At 54.7% G+C, this 27,068-nt stretch overlaps 1 protein-coding gene across 1 annotated transcript in view; it reads left to right on the top strand.

Annotated features, from left to right (window-relative positions):
• The window catches only part of TRAPPC9 (trafficking protein particle complex 9), a 529,205-nt gene that overhangs the window by 70,076 nt on the left and 432,061 nt on the right, over positions 1-27,068 (top strand). The window contains exons 8-9 of the mRNA XM_029923171.1: positions 74-290; positions 4,221-4,364. Of these exons, the coding sequence (XP_029779031.1) occupies positions 74-290; positions 4,221-4,364 (361 nt within the window). The remainder of the gene's footprint in view (positions 1-73; positions 291-4,220; positions 4,365-27,068) is intronic.

Here is a 27,068-nt window from a genome sequence, read left to right as displayed (position 1 = left end):
CTCTGTTTTGTGAAAAAGCTCTTTTTATGTGTTTCACATCTCAGAAGCTTTTTACTTCCTGTCTGTGCTTCAGCTTTCCGAAGAAGAGAAAATCCAGCGATACAGCATCCTCTCCGAGCTCTACGAGCTGATTGGCTTCCACCGGAAGTCTGCGTTCTTCAAGCGCGTGGCCGCCATGCAGTGCGTGGCCCCCAGCATCCCGGAGCCCGGGTGGAGGGCCTGTTACAAGCTGCTCCTGGAGACGCTGCCCGGCTACAGCCTGTCGCTGGACCCCCAGGACTTCAGCAAAGGTACGGTGCCCCCTTGCCGCAGCTGTTTCATCCGGTTCCCCGGGCATCGCTTGAGTGCACGCTCTCCCACTTAGACACTGTGGTTGGCGAGGGATGGGGGTCAAACCGAGCAAGCCCCACCCTGCCCTGGGGCACTTAGGATGATGCTTATGGGATACAGTAAACCAGCTGTGGCGCTTCGCGTGGGGGCCGGCACTCCCCCGGCCGCTCCCTGTCCAGGCCCTGGTAGTGGTGGTTGGAGTTCAGGGCAGGGATAACCGGACAAGTCATAGACGCCTGTGGCATTTAAGTTCCAAAGGCTCAATGTGGTTGGTGGAAGAGGCGACAGTGCCGTGAAGGTGGCCACCAGCTCGGTTCAGCCACCTTCCAGAGAGGCTTCCCGGGAGGAGGAGAGGGCCCGGGGAGAGGCAGCCTTTTGAGAGCAGTCGCACAGTCGTTCTGCAGCGAGAGGAGAAAGGGTATCTTCAAAGTCCCACTTGCACCAGGAATAGAAGCCCGTGCTTCCGAGACTGTGGGCGAGGTCGCGGTTGCTCTCCAGTTAGCCTTTGTGGTGTCCTCTGAATGTGACTGCAAGCGGCTCCGGAGGGAGAGCCGGCCACCCGGAGTTCCCGAGCCACGCCAGGAGTTGTCTGATGTGTCCTGTGAAGCCTAACATCTAAGCGTCCAGGGTCAGAGGCTGCGGACGCTCTTCCCTGCTCCTCACTGCCCAACTGCCAGCCACCCACTGGGTCTCAGCTGAATGTCACTTACGCGGAGAGGTCCCCTAGGGTCACTCAGCCTAAGTAGAACCTGTTTATCTTTCCTCTTTTGTCGAATCCTGTTGTTCTTCCTTCTGGCACCTTCTATAATTTGAACATGCCTTTAAAAATCAGTTGGGGCAATGACTTAACATCTGCTTGCCGTGCCAGCCTGTGTGCCCTGTGACAGCGGAGCCCCCGACTCTGACCGTGTCCCCTGACCGGAACACGGCAGGTGCCCCAAACCCTAGTGGGCAGCAATGGCGACATGTGTTGGTTGCCAGTTGTTGAATAGAATTTGTTGATCTTGATTTTTATTTTATTTATTTTATTAAAAAAATATTTTTAATGTTTTTTATTTTATTTTGAGAGACAGAGAGACACAGTGCGAGCAGGGGAGGGTCAGAGAGAGAGGGAGATACAGACTCCGAAGCAGCTCCAGGCTCTGAGCTGTCAGCACAGAGCCCGATGTGGGGCTCAAACCCACGAACTTCGAGATCATGACCTGAGCTGAAGTCAGAAGCTCAACTGACTGAGCCTCCCAGGCGCTCCGATCTTAATTTTTAAATGAGATGAACAAGATACATTTCTTTTAAAAAAATAAAACGAAGAAGCACATCTCCTGGTGATTTGGTACCTTCCACTTAGCTTTCTGTTTTGGGAGGGGACTTTTGCCATCACTTAGTGAAAGAGGTTGAGACAGAAGTAAGGAGGTGCGAGCAAATAAAGTAGAAAAGATAAACGTCGGGTGCCTCCACTGTTGCCCCTTCAAAGGGTTCTCAGAGGATCAGCTGGGAACGTTCTCAAACCCCGTACCTGCGGGTGGAAGTAAATTGTCTGCATCCTCAGGACCTGAAATGTGTTTCTATTTCTTGAAATGCACATTTTCCCTAGCTGGTTCCAGAAGGTGAGGGGAGGCACACAGAGGCACTCCGTGTCCTATTTGCCAGCTCAGAGGCCTGTGTGTTATTGTTTGAATCTTAACTTTGTTGCCGTATGTGAAGATTTATGAATACGCTGTATATATACGCTGTGTATGAAGATCAGCCTTTTCCTGAGCGAGGGATTCAGTCTTCCCCAGGAGCGCTCTCAAGAGAGCCTGGAAGGGCAGGTGGATTTGCTTACAGGCGTTCGTTGGTGTGATAAACTCTCAAATGGGAGAACTTTCCGAATGTGAGTGTTGAAAATGTTATCGCTCGGTCATATGTTGCGAATCTGTATTAAGAATAAAAAGAGTTACATTTTATTGTGGGAACAGTTTGAATCACATAGAAATTATGGCTTGTACACTATTTAGTGTTAAGAACATTTATGCTTAGCCTTACTCATAATTGCCTGGGGTACGGAACGGTTTCATTATGTGTTTTAAAAAAATCAGCATAGTGATATTTGCCCAGATTTTAAGTGAGAAAACCTTCTTGATGTCCTAGAGTTGAGAGTCATTAAATTGGGTCATTTAGAATTCATGGCTTGGTTAGTCATGAAATTGATTTCAGCTTCTTAATCCTTTTTAAAATCTCTTATTTCGTTTTGGCATTTGGTCTTTGCTTCTTTTGACCATGAGGAGATATTGCAGGGACCTGTCTTTCTCTCTGTCCCCGTTGTGTAAAAAGTGCTGCTATTTTCTGTTCCGAGTGGTTTTTGTAAGACAGACTCTTGGGTACGAGGTAGATTTTGTGGTGCGTGTGTCTGTGTGTGTTTAAGTGCCTCCAAGAATTTCAGTGTAAAGAATTACATGAACTAAGGTAAATACATACAAGTTAAGGAGAACAGCACAGTGAGCCCATCACCCAGAGTAACTGGTAATCAAGAGTTTGCCAATTGTGCTTTGTTTTTACCTTTCCCCCCTTGTATTTGTGGTTTGTTGAAGCATTTTAGGGCAAATCCCAGAAATTATGTCTTTTTACCCTACATACTTAAGTTGTGTGTCTGAAAAATAGGGCATTGCCTTTCATCAGGCTTTGAACTTGACCCACATGGCCGTGAAGCACCAGCCATGTACCAGGTATCCTGCTAGGCATTAAGGATTCTTGGGTAAGTAAGGTGTGACCGTGGCCCCAAAGGAAATGGAGGGCGGGTGGATGGAGTAAACCACGAGATTAGAGGTGCCTCACCGTACCTGCCAGACAAGGCCTACGGGGCCGAGTCCATGCGCGATGCTGCAGAAGGACACGGCGGTGGCCAGCCGCGTGGGGCAGGGCAGTGGGAGGGGGGCTGTGACTGGGGCCTTCAGTCTTCTCTCCCAAGCCTGGGGCCCTGGACACACAACACGGCGCAGAAATGTGTGTGCCGGGATCCCTCTGTGAGGTCTCCTTCATGAAGGATCTCCAGGTAGAAAATATTTAGGAGTCCTAACTGTTGCCAGAAGGGAGGGAGATGGAGTAGATAATAAGATTCTGTGGTCTTCAGGAGGTGATTTTCAACGGCTGTGCACCTGACTCCTTCTCCTTAAACTTCATCCACGCTAATTTATTTCAGAGGGAGCAGCTGCAAAAGTCCGTTGGTAACCTTTTTTAGCTGTCTGATTTCATGAGCTTTTCTTATATGCTAAATTTAAAAAGCACATTTTCCTCATGGCCTTGGTTGTTGCTAATGAAGGCCCATCAAGTACCAGTATTTCTTCAGAAAAAAACCGTGTATCTATATCTCAAATACTTGCCAATGGAAACATAGTCTTTTATTATAACCTTATTGTAATGATTTCCAAGTGGTTATCTTTGTTTGTTTCTTTTGAGAGAGATGGAGTGAGAGAGCAAGCAGGGGAGGGGCAGAGAGAGAGGGAGAGAGTCCCAAGCAGGATCTGCACTGTCAGCACACAGCCTGATGTGGGGCTTGGTCTCATGAACCTCAAGATCCTGACCTGAGCCGAAGTCAAGGGTCGGACATTCAACCGACTGAGCCTCCCAGGAGACCCTCAGAGTGCTTATTTTTACACAGTGTCTTCGTAGAAGAGAGGAAGTATACCAAAAAATAGGAAAACACCGGTCCCTTGCAAGTTCTTTCTGGGGTGTGTCAACGGGAAATTTCTCTTGTTGACCTTTGGGCTTGATAGTCGAGGCCCTTGTCTTTAGATCACCAAGTTTACACGCACCGCCCGCGTGTTTGCATGGAAGGCTGGCGTCTGCGGCTCTGTCGCGGGCGCTGCCCCCCACCCCGGCACGCTTTGAGGACGATCTGGGACTTCCGCCTGCAGGTACCCACCGAGGCTGGGCCGCTGTGCAGATGCGCTTGCTTCACGAGCTGGTCTACGCCTCCCGAAGGATGGGGAACCCCGCTCTTTCCGTCCGGCACTTGTCCTTCCTGCTGCAGACCATGCTGGACTTTCTGTCCGATCAAGGTGAGTGAACTCAAACTGCCATCTTTTCCAGCACTCTCCGTGCTGGCTCGCATAAACTCGGGGCTTGGGTTCAGGTGGGTGGCGCAGCTCTGTCCTCAGCTGGTTGGTGGATGCCGTGCCCCCCCCACCCGCCAAGTCCTCCTCTCCTTGTGCCGCCTGCACTGTCCCCTGTGGGTGCCTGATGCTGCTGCCCAGCACTCCTCCCTCCCTCCCCTCCCCTCCCCTCCCGGGGCCCAGTGCATTCCCCCCATTCCCCTCCCACACCCCCCATGACTGCTTCTGTGACCAGAACCACGGGGACCCCTGTGTGCTGCTCAAGGGTGGCTTCTGCCTTGCTTTGACAACCGAGGATGCTGCTGGTCTGTGTTTGTACCTGTGGCATCATGTGGTGTCTGCCCACACATCAGGCCACTGACTTTCTTCTGGGCCCTTCTGTCAGTCGTCTGCTCTGTTATTAGGCAGAATCTGCTATGTGTCCTCCAGTCAGAACCTGTGTATTTCCAGCCCGGATCCCACCCCAGGCCCAGGCCCTTTGGCGCTGGCAGGGCACAGCCCCTGGCATGTGCCACAGGCCCTTGGAAGTGAGCACGCCAGCAGTGGAGCTCCGGACTTCGCTGTCACAGCACCCCTGCGGCCGGGGCCACTCAGCCCGTCCGGGTGTGCTGCCCGCTGGTTCTGTGCGCTCTCTTTCCCGGAGATAAAGGGGTGGGGATTTACTAGGAAGTGCTCCTGGGATCCTCCCGGTTGCAGGGAGGAGGAGGAGGCGAGGTGGGGCGGAGGGAGCTGTGCCTCTGTGCGGCGTCCGCAGAGGCCCGCTGGCCCACGGAGAGCCGGCCTGCACAAGCGTGCCTGTGAGGCAGTTTCTGGAGAGGACGCCACAGCCGGGGAGAGGGGGGGGCCTCAGCCGGCCCCACGGGACCCTGAAGCTGGGATGGCCTTTCAGAGACACCTTGCTTCGTGGTGAGGGGCCAGGCCCGACGGCTCCCACGGCCGGGGCTCGATGCACACTGTCCTGGGAGGGGAAACGCTCGTGGGCGGGGTGGCTGTCTCCAGCAGGGAACAGCCCCGCAGAGGGCAGCACCCCCGTGCCTGGCGGTGCACCGTTGTCCGCTGCAGAGCCACCCCTCATTCTGGGTGTCCCTGTGGGCACTTGCCACGGCTTGGCCACCGCGTATCTGGCACCGGCCATGTGGGCCCCTCCGTCCTCACAGCACTAACATTGGGGGTATCCCTTCCCCTCTGCCTGTTGATTTCCCCCGACTGTTCTGTCCTGCAGTGGTGACAGTCTCCTCGGCTCTAGGATGGAAGGGTGGGGTGTCTCTCTGGGGTGGGTGTGAGGCTTAAGTACCTTAGTTCCAGTAAAGCATTTACACCAGAGCGTATGGCCCAACCAGGAACAGTCACCTTCAAAAGCAGCACTCAAGTTGCCGTGTGATTGGCTTGACAAAACCAAGAAAACCATAGGTCTGACTCGGGCGCTTTTCTAAAACGGGAGAGGCAGGTGTTCCGCTGTGGCTGTTGTGGCACGAATGTGGCGTTGTGCTTTCAGCAGAAACAGTTTGGGACCCTGGCTCAAGGGCAAGTTCAAGGGTGCGCCGCAGGGTTGAGTGAGACTCTCCTCCTCCACTTCCCGTGTGTTTTTGAACTTCAGGCAGGGTGCGCAGACTTCACGTTGCGTATACCACGCATGCCCACCGTGTGCCGTGCTCTGTCCCCAGCAGCACCTGCTGGACCTGGGGAATGTCGTGTTCGTCAGGTGACTTCCACAGCCGTCTCTGCTGGCTGCTTGCTGCCGGTGCCCTTGAAGCACTCGCCATGTCCGGTGGTTCTTTGTGTCTGTCTGGACATCACTGCCCAGACACGGGTGGGGGGCCAGCTCATCATCTTTGCACACTTGGTTTCTGCTGCCTTTGGCGCTGCGTTCAAATTGCATTTGTCTTCCTGCTTCCCACAGAGCTGGGCCGTTGGGTAGCAGGACCAGCATGGCGGCTGGCCGTGTGAGCGGTCCGCACCTTGGTTTCTGTGCAGTGAGGGGAGCAGGCGAAGGCAGGTCCCCGGGACAGGCCGTCTCTCGTGTCCAGTGGAGACAGAGGCATGGGTCTGTCTGTTGTCTGCTGATTTGAATGTTCGCTTCTCAATGGACAGCTAGCTCTCCTCCCTGCCCCCTCCCTCCGAGGGTGCTTGAACCACCCCTGCCCGAGCGACCATGACCACACAGTGTCCAGTCTGAGTGGACTCTGCCCACTGGGCCTGAGAGTCCTGGTCCGTGGCACGTGTCCCTCTCCCCTCTCATCACAGCCGTGCTCTGTCTCTCGGTACTGCCTTCCCCGAGTGCCTCACGTGGGACGGTGTGCCGTCTCACACGACCGTGAGTCGTCGGGACAGGGCCCCACACACTTGCCCTGAGCTCCTCACACCTTCATCTGCCTCGTCTTGGGTTTTTTTCTCTTAAGTATGCATCCTCCGTCCTGCAGCAGAGCCTTTCCCCACCTCCCTGTCACCAAGTGCCTCCTCCCGGTGGGGATGCCCTCTTGGGAGCCAGCACGACCAGACCCTCCCGCTCTGTTCCCTTCCTCTGCGCTGCTCATGGCTGCTGGGAAAGATCCGGACGTTGCTGGCTGGTCAGCGTCTGCCATCCTTTCTGGAGCTCCGCGACAGAGGGAGCTTGCTGGATACTGGAGGCCATGTCACTTGGTGATCTAAAAATTCTGAGTTTAAAAGCAGAGGAACTTGGGGCATCTGAATGTTGAACAAAGAGCCATCTCCCAAAGGCCTGTGTGTAATGGTATTTGGGTAATTGGAGTCTTTGGAGAAAAGGACAGAAGTCAGGAGGTCTCGGGAATTCTTTCCTCTGATGACTGTAACCTTGGATCAATACTGACATCTTCCCGGGCCTCATTTGTGCGACCAGGAGAGCACAGTGGTGAGATAGTTTGTTATTATTTTGATGATCGATATTTTATTGGATGACCTTTCCTCTGGAGAGCTCATGGCTTCATTTACAGAGTTGATAACAAAAGCCTCTTCATGTTGAGGCCCTGAAATGAAATGTGGGCTAGAAGAACAGCTAAGGAAGGAAGAAGTGATCCTGGACTCGACGGGGTGCTTTCTAGCCTTCTTGTCCTGTGTCAGCTGGCTCGGCCGTTTGCAGGTGAGGACGCCATGGTCTGGGGGCTCATCGCCCTTCTGTCTCCCGCGTGTACCACCTCCAGTGTGCAGATCTGTGTGAACTCGTCAGATACGAGGACTGTCATCAACATAGAAGGCTTCAGTTCCCCAGCACTCTCGTCAGCTGTTCCGAGCTGGAAATACTAACTTGAGGATTTATGGACTTTTCTTGGGAAGCGTGACTGTGTTACCTTTTATGATCACTGACCTGGGGTTACGTCCCGTTGAGGGTTCCTGGCGGGGTGTGCCAGCTTTGATGGCATCGTGACAGTGGATGGGTGAGCCCTGTGGGTTGTAGGTGCAAACCTGGCCCTGGGTGCTGCACAGGGGCCCCTGAAAGGGAGTGGGACCCCTGACTTGGTGAATGCATCATGGCGGGTATCCTTTCCTGCTCTTTCTCGCCTGGGCCCTGGCCACCTGCAGCTCTGCCTGCCTTCCGGGCCATGCCCGTTTCTGCCACCTCCTGGCTGTGACACCCCCTTCGTGGAGCCTGCCCTGTTGGTGTGGTCCTCTCCCAGTGCTGCTGGCCTGTCCCCTCCTCACCTCCCGCCCCCACAGCCTGTGTGTTGCTCAAGGGCGGGGAGTGTCACCCATACCTGGCCCAGCACCTGCTCCAGGTAGACCCTGGATGGGGGCTGAGCGGGCGGGGGCGTCTGTCCCATCAGTGTGCCCCTGCCGTGCCACCCCCCTCCTATTCCTTCTAGCTGACCACTTTAAGACTCCCTCTGGCCTTTGACCTTCTGCAGCAGAGTTCGGGAGACTACTGCTGGGGGGCCAGCTCCAGCCCGCCCCCTGGTTTCGATCCTTGTGTTGGTGGTTTCACGATGGCTCTGTAGTTGCCGACACCCATTCTTGTGGAAAGTGAAAGGCTTGCTGCTTGCTTGTCAGGTCACTTAAAGGCAAGGGGAAGCATTCGGTAGAGACAGAATCTGACGGATTCAATTGGAAGGTCCCAGATCAGAGGATGAAGATTAGCTACACAGCCCGTGTGCTCCAGGAGTGCAGTGTAGAGAGGTGACCTGCCCTAAGTGACTCCCGTTGGTCCCTTGTGAACAGACCGGGGGTCGGGACTGTGGGGCGGCCAGTGAGGGGACCTGCATTAGGAGCCTCCTCTGTCAGACATGGTTTGCTGTGTTATGGCAGCACACAGTGTGATGTTCTTGCTCTAGGTTCACAAGCTTCGTCAGTGAAATTTAAACTTTGTGTGGTTGCTTGGGCTTGTCCCTGCTGGGGACTAACAGATTTCTGGGTTTTCCTGGGCTCAGTATTTTGCTGGAAGCCTCTGGGTGGAAAATCCGTCGAAGCTGCAATTTCTCATCTACTTGGCAGGATTCCCATCGACTAGAGAACAGGTTCCTGGAGTGAGTGACAGTGTGTCTGATGCAAAGAGGTGCCTAGTAAGTGTCCTGGTTTCCCTCCCAGGGGAGCAGCACCCCAGCTCCTTGGTCACAGGTCGGTGGCTCTTTGCTCGAGGAGCCTTAAGAGGAGCTGAGAGAAATGGAATCTCTTGCCTGGGAACAGCAGAGCGAGCGCAGAGGGCTGGGCGATGTGCAGAGGTTCGGAGGCGTGTCATAGTTGTTGCTGCGCCATTGTAGCGAGGCCCCTGAGGTCTGATGGGAGGGGGAGGGGTGGCGGGCAGGCGAGGAAGGCGGGGACGGGCCAGAAGAGGGCCGGCAGCCCTGGCATTGAGTGCGTACTGTCTCCTTCCCGCCCGACATCCTGCACCCCCATGCTGAAGCTGTTGGGGACGTGCCTGTTGCCGCCCTGCCACTGAAGGTGCCCACTGAGGTCAGGCAGTCAGGCCGTGGTCCAGCTGGGAGAGGACAGAATCAGGCACTGTGATCTAGAACCTGAGCTCCACTGGCTGTTAGAACCCAAGGCCACTGGCCTCTACCCATGAGGCGGTGCGTGGGGGTACTAGCGAGTGTGCAGATAAGCACCCCAGGGCCCAGACCGCCCGCCACCGAGCCCGGAGCCCCCTCCGTGGCCGCTGCCCTCCCTGCCCCAGGGTCCTCCTGCCTTCGTCCTTCCCTCCCTCCTCACCTCATCCCTCACCAGGGCGGCCTCCTGCGCACAGCCTCCCGGGCCCCAGCATGCCTGGGGGACAACCCGGGTCCCTCACCGTGTTTATGGCACGGGCCACCCGCTCCCACCTCTGTTCCGGGTGTGGCTTCTGCTGATGAACGTTTGCCATCAGTTTGATGACAGAGAACCTAATATTTTTTGTTTTATCAAAAACCAATTTTATTAAGGTATGATTCACACATCATACAATTTATCCACTTAATATGTGTAATTCAGTAGTTTGTAGTATATTTTCATTCACTCTCAGAGTCCATTTTAAATCAGTTCTGTCACCTCACAGAGAAACTCCATATTCTTTAAGTATCCCAGGTCCCACCTCTCCCAGTCCCGTGCAGTCACTAATCGACATGTTGTCAGCATGACTTGCCTCCTCTAGGTATTTCTTTTTTTTGTTTTTTTTAGGCATTTCTTAAAAAAAAATTCTTTTTAACATCTACTCTTTTTTTTTTTGGCAATGTATTTTTTTTATTAGGATGAACATTATAGAGTGTAGGAATAGAGATAGGCAATTTCTACTCTATTTTTAAATTTGGAGCTTACTGTTATTTCTTTAATAAAACGACTTCAAAGGATAGCGAGAAGCTCTCACAACTTTGACATCTGTGGACAATTTCTTTTTTTTTTTTAATGGGTTATTGTCAAGTTGGTTTCTGTATAACACCCAGTGCTCTTCCCCACAAGTGCCCCCTCCATGCCCATCACCCCCTTCCCCTTTCCCCCTCCCCCTTCAGACCTCAGTTCGTTTTCAGTATTCAAGAGTCTCTCATGCCTCCCTCCCTCTCCTCCCCTCCCCATGGTCCTCTGTTAGGTTTCTCCTGTTAGACCTATGAGTGCAAACATATGGTATCTGTCCTTCTCTGCCTGACTTATTTTGCTTAGCATGACACCCTCGAGGTCCATCCACTTTGCTACAAATTTCATTCTTTCTCATTGCCATGTAATACTCCATTGTGTATATATAAACCAAATCTTCTTGATCCATTCACCAGGTGATGGACATTTAGGCTCTTTCCATGATTTGACTATTGTTGAAAGTGCCGCTATGAACACTGGGGTACATGTGCCCCTATGCATCAGCACTCCTGTATCCCTTGGGTAAACCCCTAGCAGTGCTATTGCTCGGTCTTAGGGGAGTTGTATTGTTAATTTTTTGAGGAGCCTCCACACTGTTTTCCAGAGCGGCTGCCCCAGTTTACATTCCCACCAACAGTGCAGGAGGGTGCCCGTCTCTCCACACCCTCGCCAGCATCTGTAGTCTCCTGATTTGTTCATTTTAGCCACTCTGACTGGGGTGAGGTGGGAACCTAATTTTGACCCCCAATTAAGTGAAATGTCATCACCCTGCAAAAAGTTTCTTTTCTTCTCATTTTTTTTTTTTTCCAGAGAGTGTGTATGCATGAGCACACACATTTGGGGGAGAGTCAGAGAGAGAGAGAGAGAGAGAATCTGGGATCATGACCTGGGCCTAAGGCAAGAGTGGGATGCTCAACTGCTGAGCTGCTCAGCTGCCGCTTGTCTTTGGGTTTTTAAATCTGTCACAAATTTTGTGCTCAATTATATACCTTGAATTCGGTCAATAAGAAGGTGTATTTCTCACCTGCTATCTATAAGTACCTATATAACATTCTTGATTTGCCTCTTGGGTCACAAAACCTAAAATATTTACTGTCTCATCCTTGATGGAGGGATTTGCCTTTGCTAACTTACAGTTGCCAGCATCCCACATGCTCTGGCCCCTGCCTGCCCCTCGTCCTGCGTGCCCCACGCATGGGGTTCTCTCTCCTCTGGGCCGGCTTGCCTTCTCGGGCCTTCTCTCTCTGCATGGTGCATGGTGCGCTCTGTTCCCAGAACCTTACATGGTTGTCACCCTGTGTCACTTGAGTCTGATCTCAAGTGGTGACAGGCCTTCCTGACCTTCTCGTCCTAGGTAACCCTCAGCCCTGCATCAGGGTCCCCTCGGCCCCCACCCCTCCCCCGGGGGCCTTGGCAGGTGGCGCGGCTGAGGGGCCTGGGCTCAGGCCTCCACGCAGATCCTCTGTCACTTACATGCCAGCTGGGCAAAAATTTAAATTTATTACTTATTAAGTTTTTTAAGTATTTATTGAGAGAGAGAGAGAGAGAGAGAGAGAGAGAGAGCGAGCGAGCGAGCATGCACGAGCAGTGGAGGGTCCGAGAGAGAGGGAGACCCAGAATCCGAAGCAGGCTACAGGCTCTGAGCTGTCAGCACAGAGCTTGATGTGGGGCTGGAACTCATGAACTGTGAGATCATGTCCTGATGTGATGTTGGACACCTAACTGACTGAGCCACCCAGGCGCCCCAGAAATATGGTTTTTTTCAATGTTTATTTATTTTTGAGAGAAATAGACGGAGGGACAGAACGCAAGCAGAGGAGGGGCAGAGAGAAGGAGACATCCCGAAGCAGCTGGGTTCTAACCCACGAGCCGTGCGATCGTGACCTGAGCCAAAGGCAGATGCTTATCTGGCTGAGCCACTGAGGCACCCCGAGCTGGGTGCCTCTGAGGCAGGTTACTGAAGCCTGGTTTCCTTGTCTGTTTCATTTTGGTGATGAAAGTATGCGCCCTGCTCAACTGGGAGAGTCCGTGTGGCGCACAGGTGAGATGGGAGACGGGGGGCTTCACCGGCGTCGAGAGCTCATGACCGTGGTAATGGCTCCTTCCCCGCCCCCCACATTCCCGTGTGTCGTTCGTCAGTCGCGTGTATCACATTCTGAGTTGCTGCAGGCTTGGATTGACTTCCGTTGTCATTATGACTTCCATGACCTTGGGCAAATAATCTACCTTCCCTCTGCCCTGGTCTCCTTGCCCTGCACTAAGGACGAGAGTGTGAGTCTTGCACGGTCAGCGAGTGCCTCGGGGGGCCTGACCTCGGATGGGTACAGGAGTGTCACGGGCACCTGACAGTTCTTTTGAGGTGCGAGAGTGTGGGGTGCTGGTGCACAAAGACAGTGATCTCGATCTTGAAGACCAAACTGGTGTTTGCCAGGCCAGACCGGGCAGAAGAGACAGTTTCACGTAGAAGATCTTTCTCTCTTGCTGGTGCCATTAAGAGTATTTGCTTTGTTCGGGGGCAGCCGGGACAGCAGTCTGGTGGGGCGCTGTCATCCGGGATTTGGGGCAGCAGAGGGGGTGACCGGGAGCCTCATGGTACGAGCCAGCCGTGGCCCCCTCGGTGCCCACCCGGGACGCGGAGCACGCATGTCCACACAGACACCTGCCCGTCGTGTTCCCAGCAACTTTGTGCATAAAGGCCAAGAAGCGGAAACAACACACGTGGCTGTGGACAGACAAGCGGATGAAGAAGACGCAGCGTGTCCCCCTGGATGCCTCGCTCTCTTCCTCATCCCTGCTCGCTCTCCCGGTCCCTGCCTGCCTTCCTTGGCTGACTTGTGTTCCCCGTCACATGTCAGTGTAGACCCCCTGTTTCTACTTTGCTGTGAAGCCTTTCTTGGTCCTCTGAGACCATCTTGTGTCCCTTTGCAGTGTCCCCCTGCTGGGTGTAACTTGCCTACAGGAGCAGCTTTGACCTGCTCTGTGCTCATTGCTTGTCTAATGGGGCTGCGGGGTCTCTGGTGCCTCGTGGGGTGCATTGGTGTGCACATGCTCCTGGGCGCATGAGTAATACACGTTTTCCTCTTTTCAGAAACAACTTTGTTGAGATTTAAATCACAGACCACATAATTCACCCCCTTGAGATGTGCACGTCAGTTTTTGGTGTGCTCACAGATATGTGCACCATCATCACAGTCGTTTTTAAGCGTTCTTGTCACCTCTGTAGCCAGCTAGGGGCGCGTGTTGGCACTCACACCGTGTCGAATGCATTAGTCATAGATACTTCGGTTTGCTTTCTGTCTTTATCTGGTCCGCTCTCGCGGTTACTGGCCATGCGGTGGAGTCCATCTTTAGGTCTTTGGCTTTTTTGGCAGGAGGCAGATTTTATCCGCAGAGGGCTTACTGTGTCAGTCATTTTGGACGTTTTTGTTGCTGCAGAAGCTTTGTCCTGACGGGACTGGTGGAGTGTGCTGCCGAGTCCGTGCGTGCCCGGTGCTGCCGTGGCGCTTTGATTTGTATTTTGTTAGTCACTTGCGAGGTGGAGGGTTTTTCCCAGGTGTGAACGGCCGGTACAGCTTTCACAAGAAGCCCTTCTCCCGCTTTCCTGTCTCCTGCCTCATTTCAGCCTCACCTGTGGGGCTGGGGAGGGAGAGAGGGTCCCAGCCCCCAGCCTGACGAATTGCTGGTGTTTTGAGATGCTGAGTAGTTCGCCCAGAGACTCCCAGTTACTCAGGGCAGGCAGGCTCGAGAAGCCGGCTTTTAGCCCTCGCCAGAGGACGTATGCACAGCTCGCCACAGAACCTGTCCTGTCTGTGCGTTAGTGCACGGGACGGAGTCAAGGGGCCAGGACGCCGCCCCCCACAGGCAGCTGCTGGACTGAAGCTGAAAGCATCAGGAAAGTGTTTTAAACACTTTTATGGTGGTCCCCTGGCAGACCCTGACATTTGAAACAGCCGCGTCTGTGTCCCTGAGCAGTCCCCACCTCCCCTCCCTTCTTGCCCTCGTGGCCCTTCCACTGTGGCTGCCAGAACGGAGGCTCTGCTGCGGCAGAGCCCCACCCCGTTCCAGCTCAGCCAGCCTTCTTCCTGAGTGGTCCACCAGCCGTCTCGTATTAAGCTGGTGGCTCTTGGGGTTTGGAAATGTTGGGGCGCGTCCAGGGCATGACTGTGGTTGCACATGTCGTCTGCACTCGGTTGGCGGGAACAAGCAGCCCCGTGCAGGGCTGAAGCCAGCCGTGCGCCCCGGGAAACGCTCTCCCCGGAGGGTGCTGCTTCTCCCACAGCCTGAGGCGCTAGGGCCTGGAGCTGGGGTGCAGGCCTTTCCCGTTGCTGCTTCTGGAGTTTTCCTTCGGAACCCCCACTCTTCACACGGGCACGTCCTCGGACTCATTACCCCTTGCCTTTCCTTTCTTTGGGCTTGTTTACGAGCACCCGATCGTCCTCCTCACTCCTTCATGCCTTTGCTCCTGGCCTGCCCTCCCCCGCAGCCCCTCCGCCATTCTCTGTGACCGAGTGTCCCTGGGCAGGGTTCCTTCAGCCCTCTCCTGCTCTTGTCTGTGCACGCTTTCTGGCGGATCTCAATAGGACGTGGTCGGCGTGCGTGGCTCTCTCCTCTCCCTGGTGCCCAGCTCTGCACCCCGGACGGCGTGCCCTCCGCACCCCGCTCCACTTGGCCAGACGCTGAGGCTGGACACCGGGAAGGCATTCTTGACTTCCTTGTTCTCTTCCCTCTTACAGCCTCCTCTGAGTCCCGTCAGCAGGCCTGCAGGGTCTCACCTCCTAAATAGACCCCCGATGCGGCCGCTTGTCCCCACCTGTGTCCTCGCAGGCCGCCTGGGGTTCCCCTGGCCTGGAGTCCTCCACCTGCTGTCACGTCTCGTTGCTTTTCTGCCTCAGATGGTCCACCGGCTCCCATCCTGCTGAAGAGTCGGCTGACCCCACGTTGTTCGCCTCCTTGGCTCCCCAAACCCGCCTCCTTCCACCCGCCGTTCACGGGCTCAGCTCACCCTCCTGGCTCTGCTTCTGTCTCTCCTGGAGGCCTGTTTCCACCCTGTCTCCAGACCCAGCGCTTGGGTCTCTGCTTGAATCATTTTCCCAAGATGTTCGTGCCACTGCCTGCTCTGCGTCCCTCAGGTGCGAGTTCAGACTCCCTGTCCCCGGGCTGCCTCGTGGCAGCCTTCTCGCTGCCTCGTCACGGGCAGCACACGGGCTCGCGGGGGGAGGGGTCTGGCTGCCCCCCGGACCTGGTGCGGCCGGCGCCAGCCAGTTTGTTCTCGCGCCGTCCAGTGAAGAAAGTTGTCCAGCTTCCCTCCGCCTTTCATTCCCGTTTGTGAAATGGGTGCACAAGCCCAAATCCGCGCTTGGCACCCTGAGGGTGAGGACGGGGCAGACCACGCATCCCTCGGCGTCACGGCGGCAGAGCCCCTCCTCTCCGGGGCGCCCTCAGCTGTGCGCGGACCCAGCATTCGTCACCGCGCTGGAGTTTGGTGTCAGAGATGACGGAAGAGATGACACCGAGAGTCTTCTGTAATCAGGACAACAGATTAAAGCCAGGGTTTGATTTTCGGCTCCACGTGCTGCCTCTCACTCCCGTTTGGAAACGTGCAGGCTTCGCAGTTGAGTTTTTACCTTCCAGCTTTGTGTAGCGAGGCATAATGAACTACAGTAGAACTCTGCCCAGAAACGAAGGCCGTAATTTTTAAATTGTCAAGGTAACGTATATTATTTTGCTTCATGTTTCCCATTCTGGATGTGCTTTTTACCCCTTGTGGTTTTTTTTTTTTTTTGCCAGATGGCATATGTGGTTTCTTGGGGAATTTTGATTGAAATGGCTTTCATTTTTCACCTGGGTGGGGAGAAGGGAGGACACGCTTATGAGCTCTTTGGCGGGGACTCCGCCACAAAGGGTGTAATTTGTTTCCCCTACAGTTTATACAGTCCCTTTTGTTTGTTCAGAAATAGACAGAGGGGCTGAACCCAAACTATTTGAAGGGATAAATACTATGTAGCACCACGTAATAAGTACCTGCTAGAAAACTGCCTTCTCCGTAGAGAAGCCACACATGTAGCACAATGAAGTGAAGAAAAACTATCACTGTGTCAAAATCCCAAATATATTAGCAGAGTTAGTAGTTATGGGAAAATACTAATTTGCCAAGTTTTAGACGAACCAGAATAGAACATCGTGAGGGGGCCTCGCAGAGGGCCCTTGGCGTGTAGCTCTGCAGGACTCGGTGGGCCCGGTGGGGGGCTGTCAGTGGCGGGTGCGGTCTTGCTGTCCTGGTCCTGGCCCACCGTCTGCCTTACCAAGTCCCCATGCCATTGCCCAGGCCAGATGAGGCCGTTTCTGGTCTAGAATGCAGCGGCACCTCCTGAGGATGAAGCTGTGTCTCCCAGGACCCCCTTCCTGCCCACCGGCCACCCAGACTGCCAGGCGGTCTCCCCATGGCACGTATTCACGCACGGCAGTCTTCCGCTCAGATAGCACACGGGGCTTCCCGTGGCTGCAGAGGTGGAGTTCAAGTCCCTAGCGTGTTTGGTGGCGTGCTTTTCCGTGTGGCCGAGCCCACGTCTGCTGTACCTGGAACGGAGCCTCCTTGCTCACGTGCGAGCCTTTTCTTCGGGGTCTCTGCTGCCACCAACCTCCCCCTCCCTGACGGCTTTCCCTGACACCTTTCTTCTCCATTCCCCCTGCACTGTATAACCAACCGTGCCTGCCGCTTGCTCGTTAGCCACACGGTTTCACGTCCTTGGACTGCGTGTGTGAAGCCGGGCAGCTGGGGTGGAGGCCTCTTTTCCCCCCAAACCCCAGCCTCGCATGCAGTCTGGCTCGGGGGGCTCCGTAAGTGCTTGTTAAGAATTGCCCCATTTTCCCTGGTGTTGTTTGCTCCTTGCTGTGCTGCCGTGAGGGTTAGAGACGGTCTGTGAAGAGCCTGAAGAATCGTATGTGCCCAATAAACTGTCATTGTCCCGGTTTCCACATGCGTTGCACACCCAGGGTTCCTGGAGTGAGGAATCGAGGCAGGACCGTCGTGGGCACGAGAGGGCGGCTCACCTGCAGTCATTGCAGTGGTGGCTTCTGACTTTCTTGACCATGACCCAGATTAGGAAATACCTTGTGCACGGAAACCCATATGTTTCACGAAGTGACATCTGTCATGTGTGCTGTCCCGTCTCAGCCGGCTCAGCTGCTGGAATGAGATTCCAGACCATGTGGTTTAAACAGGAGAGGCCAATTTCCTCAGAGTTTTGGAGGCTGGAAGTCCAAGATCGTGGTGCTGCCAGGGCTCGGTGTCCTCTGAGGCCTTTCTCGTCAGCTTGCGGACTGCGTCCTCTCCCTTTGCCCTCGTGGGGTCACCCTCCATGCAAGTCTGTCCTAATCTCTGCCCACCAGAATGGTAGTCAGATTGGACCCGGGCCCTGTGACCTCACTTTACCGCAGTGGCCTCTGTAAAGGCCCCGTCTCCAAATTCAGTCATATCCCGGTGCCCTGCTGGGCACGAGAACTCCCGCATACGGATTTGCAGGGGACAGACTTCAGCCTAGACCGTGAACTCTGATCCGTCCTGTCCCATCCCCTGGGATGCCAGTCACTACCCACTCAGCTGATTTTTATGACCCACAAAGAAGTCAAAGCTAGCTTTAAGTTACTGCACTTTCCTCTTAGAGCTGCTGGTGGGATTGAAACGGGCCCGCTGCCCACCTCCAGGGTCTCTTCGGACCCCATGCAGCGTGTGCACGCAAGAGAGCTGATCGGCTCCTGCAGCTGTGACGTCCCCCTGCCATTCTGGGATATTCACGCACGCTTCTCTGTGCATGTTTGTATTTTATTTTTTTAAGAGATTGACTTGAATTCAAATTAATATTGATAAAGCATCTTGTGAGCGGCAGGAATGGCGTATCCCTTAGTAAGAATATGCAGAGCCTTGTCTAGACTGTTCAGGTTTTATCTCCTCTCCGCGTGATTATCTGGACAGGTGCCCCCCCGCCCCCCACTCCGTGCAGGGAGGAGACCCCGTATGCAGCCACACGACACTGGAACCACAGTGCAGCACATGGTTCCACCGTCATGAAGTGGGAGGTCCCACTCAGCGTCCGCAGGCGCCCCTGCCCCTCCAGCCGCGGTCTGTGCGCTTCCGGGGATAATGTCAGTGAACCGGGGAGACGCAGAGGTCCCGGGGCTCATTCCTCTCGGACATCGAAGCTCTGCCGTCTGTGTGGCTCACAGCAGTGGGGCAAGAGAGCGTCCCAGAGTGTCGCGAAGGGCAGTGTTTGTGTGGCTATTGGTGGATTTAGTGAAACAACGGCAGAAAGAGCTGGTGGTGCCAGAGCGGGAAAGGGGCCGCAGCCGGTGGCAGGGGGGCACTCCCTTCCGGTGATTGTGGGCTCCCGGAGGCTCCGATGTCGCAGTGCGCCTGAAGCGGGCAGGGACCTGTGGTCAGGCCACACCGGATGCCACCGAGCAGGGTGGTGTCTCGGCCCCTTGCAGCACTTGCTCCATCCTGAGCAGCGGACAGACGCCCACGCTCCGTAGCCAGCGCAGCGCCGGGCTCACCGCGGGAACGCGGGCAGCGATGCTGTTCGTTTCTTGTCTCAGGCTCCCGGTGGCTTTAGCGTCACCAGCAGCACCTGAGTGTGGACGCTGCCCAGGGACCGGTGCCCACAGCCTCTCACGGGGTGCCCAAGCAGTCCGCCTGCAGGTGGTGAGTAGGCGGGCCCTGGAAGAGCAGGGGAGGGGGGAGAGGAGGGAGAGGAGGGCCCTTCCATGCGGTGTGTGGGGCTCAGACCCGTGTCTCCCCCTCACGTTTGTTCACGCCTTTCTGGTGGCCTCATTCTCTGTGTGAGCACCCCATGTCCACTTTCCCGATCACCAGCTCACCGGCCTGGCCCTGCCCATCTGAGGCCTGACCGTGACCTCCGACCAGTCTCCTCCCCTCCCCCAGCCAGCGCTTCCTTCTTCCTGCTCTTCCTGCTGCGTCTTTTCACAGGTGCGGCAGCCTCGGGACCCAGAGAACCGGGCCAGCTTTGTCTTCACGGCGCTCTCTGGGTCCCGAGAGGGCCCTGACAGTGGTGGGGGCCTCACGCTGGGCCCTGGGAGTGTCCCTGTGCGTGCCCTCACACGTGTGAGCCGCTTGAGCCTCGCAGCCCCCCCGGGGCAGCTTATGAGGCTTGTTTTGCGGTGAGGAGATGAGGTCAGAGGTCAGCTCGCGTGTGACACCTCCACTGCAGTGTCGGGAGGGAGCGATGTGGCCCCCGGCCTGGGCTCTGGAGGCCGCGCCCCTGTCTGCGGGCCTCCCTTGTCACGTGCACTCGTCCACACTGAGCGTCCCCGCCCGGCCCTGACGAGGCGCCGGGCCCACACGTCACCAGCAGCTCGTGCCGCACCCTGGTTTGTCCCTGTGCAGGGTTCTCTGTCCGCTTGCGTGCAGCTGTCATTTGTTGGAAAGACAAGGACTGGATGAGATGGAAGGGGTCAGACTGAGTTTACTCAGCTGCTTCATTGTATCGGCGGCTCACGGCTCTGCTCCTCAGCGCAGAGAACACGCGTTCGGAGTTTGCTGTTCGCCCCCGTCAGAGTAGGCCGGGCCTCCCTGTCGGGGAGATGGGCCTGGCTCCCGTTTGACTGGTCATGGGGCTGAGGGGGTGGGGAGGAAGAGAAGTTGTGCGTTTTCCAGGTGCTTCTGTGGCCCTCACTGTGACGTTGCGTCTGTGTTTCTCACTTCCACGTGGCAGAGCGGACGCGGGAGGCCACCGGCCTTGCAGGGCTCGGGCTCCGTGGGACCGCGGCTGCAGCCGGAAACGTGACAGGTCTCTGTAGAAGGAAGTCCTTTGTTTCACTGTAACTTGTGATCATACCTCATAAAGTCAGAAAGGTGTTTTTACCTCGGGATGTGCCACAGAAGTGTGTTTACGCCACGCACATCCTTGTCCATGGAGGAGAGGTCGGAACAGCTGGGAGGGAAGTTTTGGTTTTAAAAAAATCATGAAATTAGTTTTATGCAGAAGTAATATTTGCATATTGAAAAAGATCACAAAGTAGGTCAACGAGGGTGTAAACTTAAAATAGTCGGTGAAGGATTATGGTGGGGATTTAAGAGTTAAGCTCTTGGTATATTTAAAATATAATAATTATTTTTGTCAGATGTTTATATTTGAGAGAGAGAGAGACAGAGTATAAGAGGGCAAGGGACAGAGAGAGAGGGAGGCACAGAATCTGAAGCAGGCTCCAGGCTCCAAGCTGTCAACACAGAGCTCAACGTGGGGCTCGAACTCACGAGCCAGGAGATCATGACCTGAGCCAGTCGGACTCTCTTTTTTAAATAAGTTTATTTATTTTTGAGAGCGAGCGAGCAAGAGAGCATGAGCATGCATGGGCAGAGAGAGAGAGAGAGAGAGAGAGAGAGAATCCCAAGCAGGTTCTGCAATGTCAACACGGAGCCTGACACAGGCCTCGAACTCACGAACTGTGAGATCATGAACTGAGCTGAAACCGAGAGTCAGACGTTTACCTGGCTGAGCCCCAGGTTCCCCTCTCTCCACCTTGTGAGGCTCGGTTTTCAGTGCTTCATGCATCTCTCGCTCTTGTCAGCGGCTTTCTCGGCTTCCCCCAGCCTTTGGAGGGCAGTGGCCCGGCCATCCGGGGCACCGTCCAGCTCCTCTTCGACCAGCCGGACCCTGCGGTTCAGGGAGGCCGCCTGCACCGAGGCCCGCCTTTCCCCTGCTTCTCCCTGTGGGTGCCCGGCCCCTCCTCTGCGCCAGTGGCTTGTAGCGGCAGATCCTGGGGGGGCTTGCACTTGACTGCCTCCACACGGAGATCCCGGCCGTGGTGCCCACCCCGCCCCGGCTTGCGCAGCTTCCTGCCTCCTCCGTTCGCCCCACAGCTGGTGCTCCTGCAGCTGTACCTCCAGGCTTGACCTCGAACTTCAAGTTCCGCATGAAAGTTGGACGTGTCCCCTAACTGTCAAAGGAGACACCGTATCCCCTGCTGAATGATCTTTTCCTTGAGGGTGTCACCATTTTCTTCTTGGAGGCCTACACCTTTGGAGTCATCCCCAGGTTGTCCTGCCGTCCTATATTCTCTTTCCTCCCTCCTCCCCGGTTTTTATTTGGATTCTAGTTAGTTAATGTGCAGTGCAGTATTCATCACTCACAAGTCCCGGGCTCGGTGGGACAAGTGCCCTCCTTGGTGCTCTTCACCCATCCAGCCCATCCCCCACCCGCCTCCCTTCCAGCAACCCTCAGTTTGTTCTCTGTCATTACGAGTCTCTCATGATCGGCTCCCCCCACACTTTTTCCTTCCCATGTGCTCATCTGTTGTATTTGTTAAGTCCCATGTCCGGTGTCCTCTTCATTGTTTGGGTAGGACCTCTACCTCTTCTGTGCTTGAGTTTTTCTCGTGGGGGGTCCCTCTGCTCCCTTCCACGGTCACGGCCATAGGTCATGCTTTGAACAGCTATTTCTTGGACTCTTATCTTGTGCTTCCTGGCTTTGCTCCTTCTGATCCATTCCTCACACCGAAGCCAGAAGTGTCTCACTTGTCCAAGTGAGACCACATGCTTCTGTCCCCGAGAGTGGCGGTGCCTGCCCCTCTCCGTCTTAGTGAAGTCTCAGCTGCACCTCAAGGACGCTCGCGGTCTGATCCAAACCATCCTTTCTGCTAATTTCATTCCACTTCCGTCTCCGTAACCTGTACTTCCTGTCTCCTGGACTCCTCTGCTGTTCTTGCAGCCTGTCGCGTGGTTTTCCGTGCTGTTCCCGTCGCAGTGCGCTCCGCCTCCTACGGACAGGAAGTCATTTCCTGTCATGCTCGTCCCTCTTCCCCTCCGCCTTGCCGCACCTCCTTCGGAACTCAGGATCGTTCTGTCCGGAGAGGAGTTTGCTCTGCTCTCTCACTGGGTCACGCCCTCCTTGGGGACGCCGCCGCGTCTCATCCACCTTCCATCTTCCGTCATTCTGGATGGTGCTTTTCCTAGAAAGTAGTCAAGACGTGCGAAACTGAATTAATTTCTGTTGTCTTTCCAAATTGTTTGTTAGTAGGTATTGATGGAGACTGAGGAGCTCGGGGACCTTGCTGTCCTTGAAGAGGAGCGTCTGAGGTAGAGATCTTCCTTACGCAGGGCGGCCAGCCAGCGTTTGTTGGTTACAGGAATGTTGAGTGAAGTATGAAATAGTTTTAGAAGGGGAGATGGCTGAGCATAGCAGTTTGTCCTTAGGAGAGCCTGGGGGGGGGGCGTGGGGCCACTGAGCCCGGAGGAAGGTCTTGCTGAGCTTCGGTTCGCTCCTCTGGAGAACTGGATGACGTGGTACCCATCACGTGATCTCCTGGCGACAGTTTAACGAGATAACATTTGGAGTGCTTGGCACAGTGCCTGGCATCTAGTAGGTCCTCTCTAAATGTCAGTCTGCCATGGGTCTTGTTTCTGCGTGCGGCCAGAGCAGTGCGTGTGGCGGGGACAGGCTGCACGTGACTTAGAGCGAGCGCGCCGCTCCTTCAGAGCGAGGGGGCCCGAGTGCACGCTCCACGGACAGTTCCGGATGCCGCGTTCTCTGTGCAGAAGGAGCAGCTGTACTCAACCCCCGACTTGTCCTAACACACTGTGTTGAAAATTCACTTCCACATAGTTTTGTAATATTTTTCCTTGTGCAAAGAGTGCATGCTAATTTTAGAAATCTTGGAAAATAAACAGAGAAGAAAAAATTATGTATAATCCTGAATGGGCAAACCCTGTTAACATTTCAGTGAATTGTTTCTGTATTGTTTTCTATCCTTTTTAAATTGGATTTATCCTTAAACTGAAATTTTTATAAATACAGTCTTGCAGCCTGCTTTCCCACATCACAGAAATCTCCCGTGTTGTTTCAGGGCCCTTCTGAGTGTCACTGTCGGTGATTATGTGAGTTTGCACTGTTACTGCCGCATAGCTCCTCCATTACTTCATAATTGGTTGTGCGAATTCTTTCTCATTACTTGTCAAGTCTTTATGTTTAGGATGATTTCCCCTTCTGGGTGTTTTATTGAGATCCCTGGAGATACTTCAGTGTTTTCTAGGTAGTGCTTTAAGTAGATGGTGACATAATGAGCTAGTGGCCTCACATAATTGCCTTTCATTTTGGTAGAACATGTTTACATACTTGAAAAGAACAAGGAAGAGTATTTAGTCTCCTGGTGTACTTGAGTGGTCGCTTCTCGGAGACTCTGACCTGCCACCGTGTGGACTGGGTGGGGGACGAGAACCAGGCGGTGCGGGTGGGAGGCGACCGGCGCGCGTGGCCCCCCCCCCCCCCCCCCCCCCCCCCCCCCCCCCCCCCCCCCCCCCCCCCCCCCCCCCGGGGCTCCTCTGAGTCCCTCTGCCGCCACGCAGGGAAGGGCGTGATTTCTGCGAGGCTTATTCAGCATCTGCTGTCTTGGGCGCTCGTTAATCGTCTTTATGGCGCTGACACCTGGGACCGGTTGACTTTTGTGGTTGGACCGTTACCCCGCCTGGATGTCGGTGCAGAACGAGGAGGCGTTGAGTTGGCCTGCTGGACGTGCTGGGTCGGCCGCTTCGAGATGTCCGTGGTTTCCTCTGCGTTCGCACGTAGTGGGGCGGTTTGGGTGGGCGGCGCAACACAGCGGAAGAAGCAGAGTTTGACCCATAGCTCCGAGTTTGAATGTAATTCAGCCACTTAGTATCTGAATGCTCTAGGATTCGCATGACCTTCTGAGGCCTCAGCTTTCCTCTGCAAAATGGGCATAGTAATGCCCAAGGGAAGTCGCCCCATGTGGTGGAAAGGGCGCTGGATTTGAGAAGCTTGGGCATAAGGTCCCAGCCTTGCTCAGGAGCAGTGTCACCTTAGAAAAGAGCTATCCCATCCTGGATCCTGCACCGGGGAGGGTGACAGCGTTTGTCACTGGGTCCGTGTTAGTGTCTAACGGTGAGATGAGCACGTGGCTGCCCCTGACAGGGGCTGGCGCCAATTTCTCAGTTCCCGCCAAGTCCTAAGTGCTTGTTGGGTCCCTGCGCCTGCCATGGTCCCCCTCAATGGGGACACATGGCACTGAGCCCCCAGGAGTGGCATTGGCTCTCTGTCTGCATCCTCATCGGCCTTTGTGTCACCTTCACCCCCATTTCTCTTCTTGTGGAAACACTCATTTGGCTTCTTGAGTCTCAGGCCGAACTTTCAGGATGGTTTCTTTGCAAGATGATTTCTGCTTTTTCTTTTTCTCCTGGCCCTTTGCCTCTGGGGCTCCCTGAGGGTTGTCACGGGGCCTCCAGTCTCCCATGGTCACCTTACACTCCACCTGGGAAAGCTCTCTCTGCTGACGTTACTGGCGCTTCTTCAGTCCACTGGCCTCGTCACCAGCCAGCTGTCTCTGGGTCCCTTTGTCCTACTGGGCAGCCCTTCTGGACCTCAGACTCAGTGTCCACCTACCGGGGACCCTCAAAAGATCTCAGCATTATAGTGTCCAAAGAGCAATACCGCTGTTCTCAGGAAAGCAGCTCCAGGATGAGCTGCGGTTTTTATTTCAGTAAGTGAAGCATCAGAACTGATTGTGAAAGTGCGTTCGGATGCCCCCCGTACACTTTTATTTTCTTCTTCTGTAGTTTTTTTTCTTTCATATTTGGAAGAAAAGATGTGCTTCTTTCTCTCCTTTCTCTTCTCTCCCTGTTTAGAACATCATAGCTGACTTGCGCAGACATGGTTGTCCCGGATCATTATGTGGAAGGAGCGAGGGGCTGACCCGTGAAAACGGGATGTGTCGGTTTTTGTGCCCGTGTCAGCCCCCGAGATGGCAGATGGCCTGTGGCTCGTTTTATCATCAAAAGTTTGGGTGATCGTGTTTTCTGCTTCTGTAAGAAACGGTACAGTTAGGTGGCAAGTGGCCTTGCTTTAAAAATGTTGTCTCTGCGTGATTCCTTTAATTTCTGGGATGGAAAAATAACTCTCATGGGCATCAGGTGTTCTGGCTTGAGTGCAGCCAACGGCTGGGTCTTCTGAGCGAAGTGGGACAAGATTTACAGTGGTGTTTTGGGCTGGATGTCTCCCTCCAGAGCCACACGTTGAGGCCCTAACCCCCAGTGTGATTGTGTCTGAAGGCACATCTTCGGGAGGTGGTCAGGGATACGTTAGGGCTGAAGGGCGGGGCCCTCCAGGTGGGAATGGTGCCCTTAGAGGAGGAGGCACACTTGTGCGGAGAGAAGGCCCTGCGGGGACTCAGTGGGGGGTGTAAGCTGGAGGCCACCTCGTGGGCTCTGCCCGGGGCCCGAGTCTGTGGCGTCCTGGTCTGGGGCTTCCCAGCCCGCAGAGCTGTGGGCGATGCGTGTTTGTGGTGAGCCACCCCGGTATGCTATTTGGTTACGGCGGCCAGAGCAGACTAAGCAGCTGATTTTTAACGGATAAACGCAGGAGTTCTCACTTCCTGTGACCAAGTGCTAGGCTTAGGACAACGCTCGGATTGGTCACGAACTTCGTTCCTGCTGGGCGTGCGGAACATGGGTTCGTGGCCCGGAGCCCTTGTGTTTGTGTTTCCGTGACACGGGGTGTCTGTGGTCAGACTCCGTCACCTCGTATCCGAATTCCAGAACCCCAGCCCTGTTCCTCCCTTGAGCAAATCATTTCATCTCCCCAAGCTCATTCAATATTTTTCCTGTGACACAGTCTCAAACATAAAGTTTCAAAGAATAAGGAAATGAATTCTCATACACCAGATTTAATGGTTAGCAAGATTTTTGTGCATTTACTTCATCTCTCGCTTTTTCTGTTTGCTGAATTATTTTTTAAAAATCCTAAGACATCATTTCATTTCACACCTTCAGTCCTTAGGATGCATTGCGACAAAAAGGGGACATTTCCTTATATAGCCAGAGTGTTTAATATTACATTTAAAAATTAATAAATTATTTCGGTAGCATTTCCTATTGATCCACAATCACATCTCCCATGTGGTCGCCAAGCTAACATTTATCACCTTATGACGCCTCCACCCCTTTGTGGCGGGAGTTTTGTGGGAGGGGATGGCGGACGTATTTTGGATAAAGAAGATGGAAGGTCTTCTGTCTCCCAGGATCTCTTCCTTACGGGTCCTGGAGTCCGAGCCGGGCACAACACGTGGCTGAGTGCCCGGTCCGTGTCACTGCGGGGGTGATCGCAGCCGGTCCGGCGGGGCCCACCCAGTGCCACGGCAGCGCTGGCCTCCCCTGAAGGCAGGACCAGGTACAAACTAGAGTGGACCCTGCGCGCCCCCGCTGTGTCTCGCCTCTGAGCACCTCGCCTTTCCTTCCCTGGACGGAGGCCTTCCTTGCCTGCCTGGCAGACTTGGGCCCGTCGGTCCGTCCTCCGTCACCAGCAGTGAGGTCCCTGCAGCAAAGTCACAAGTCCCCAAGGCGTCCTGCCTCCCAGAGAGGGCCACATGTGGGACGCCCCCCTCCCCACCGCACCCCGTGTTGTAGTCCACTTTGCTGTTTCGGTCTGGAGCCCCTGTGCTGTGTGCACCTGCCAGCCCTTGGGGTGTTCTCAGTCTTAGCCTGTCCCCGCCCACACGTGCCGCAGGCAGCGTCTGTCGTTTTGTGGTGCACATACAACTGGTAATGAAACATTGGTGTTCAGTCTGGGTCCTTAGTCTTCCCCCCTCCCTCCCATGATGCACCTCGCACAAGATTTCTTCAACAGCCGTATGTACTAGGTATTGTACTCAGGGGGTTTGCTCCCAGAGACCCGTGTCCCTCGACAAAAACCCAGTGTTGCCTCTTCTCTGTAAAGCTTCTTATCAGCGGAGTCAGGTGCCTGGTGTGCTTGTCTCCCAGACTCTGGTCCTGCCCCTGTGAAGTCACTGCGAGGAATTACAGTGTTGTGTTTTCACATGGTGTGCATTCGCTCTGTCTTTTCCCTCCCTCCCTCCCTC

This window comes from Suricata suricatta, chromosome 15 (genome assembly GCF_006229205.1).
Source record: "Suricata suricatta isolate VVHF042 chromosome 15, meerkat_22Aug2017_6uvM2_HiC, whole genome shotgun sequence".
Taxonomy (NCBI): Eukaryota; Metazoa; Chordata; class Mammalia; order Carnivora; family Herpestidae; genus Suricata; species Suricata suricatta.
Note: the sequence above shows the minus strand (reverse complement) of the source record. Positions and strands in the feature narration are given on the sequence as shown.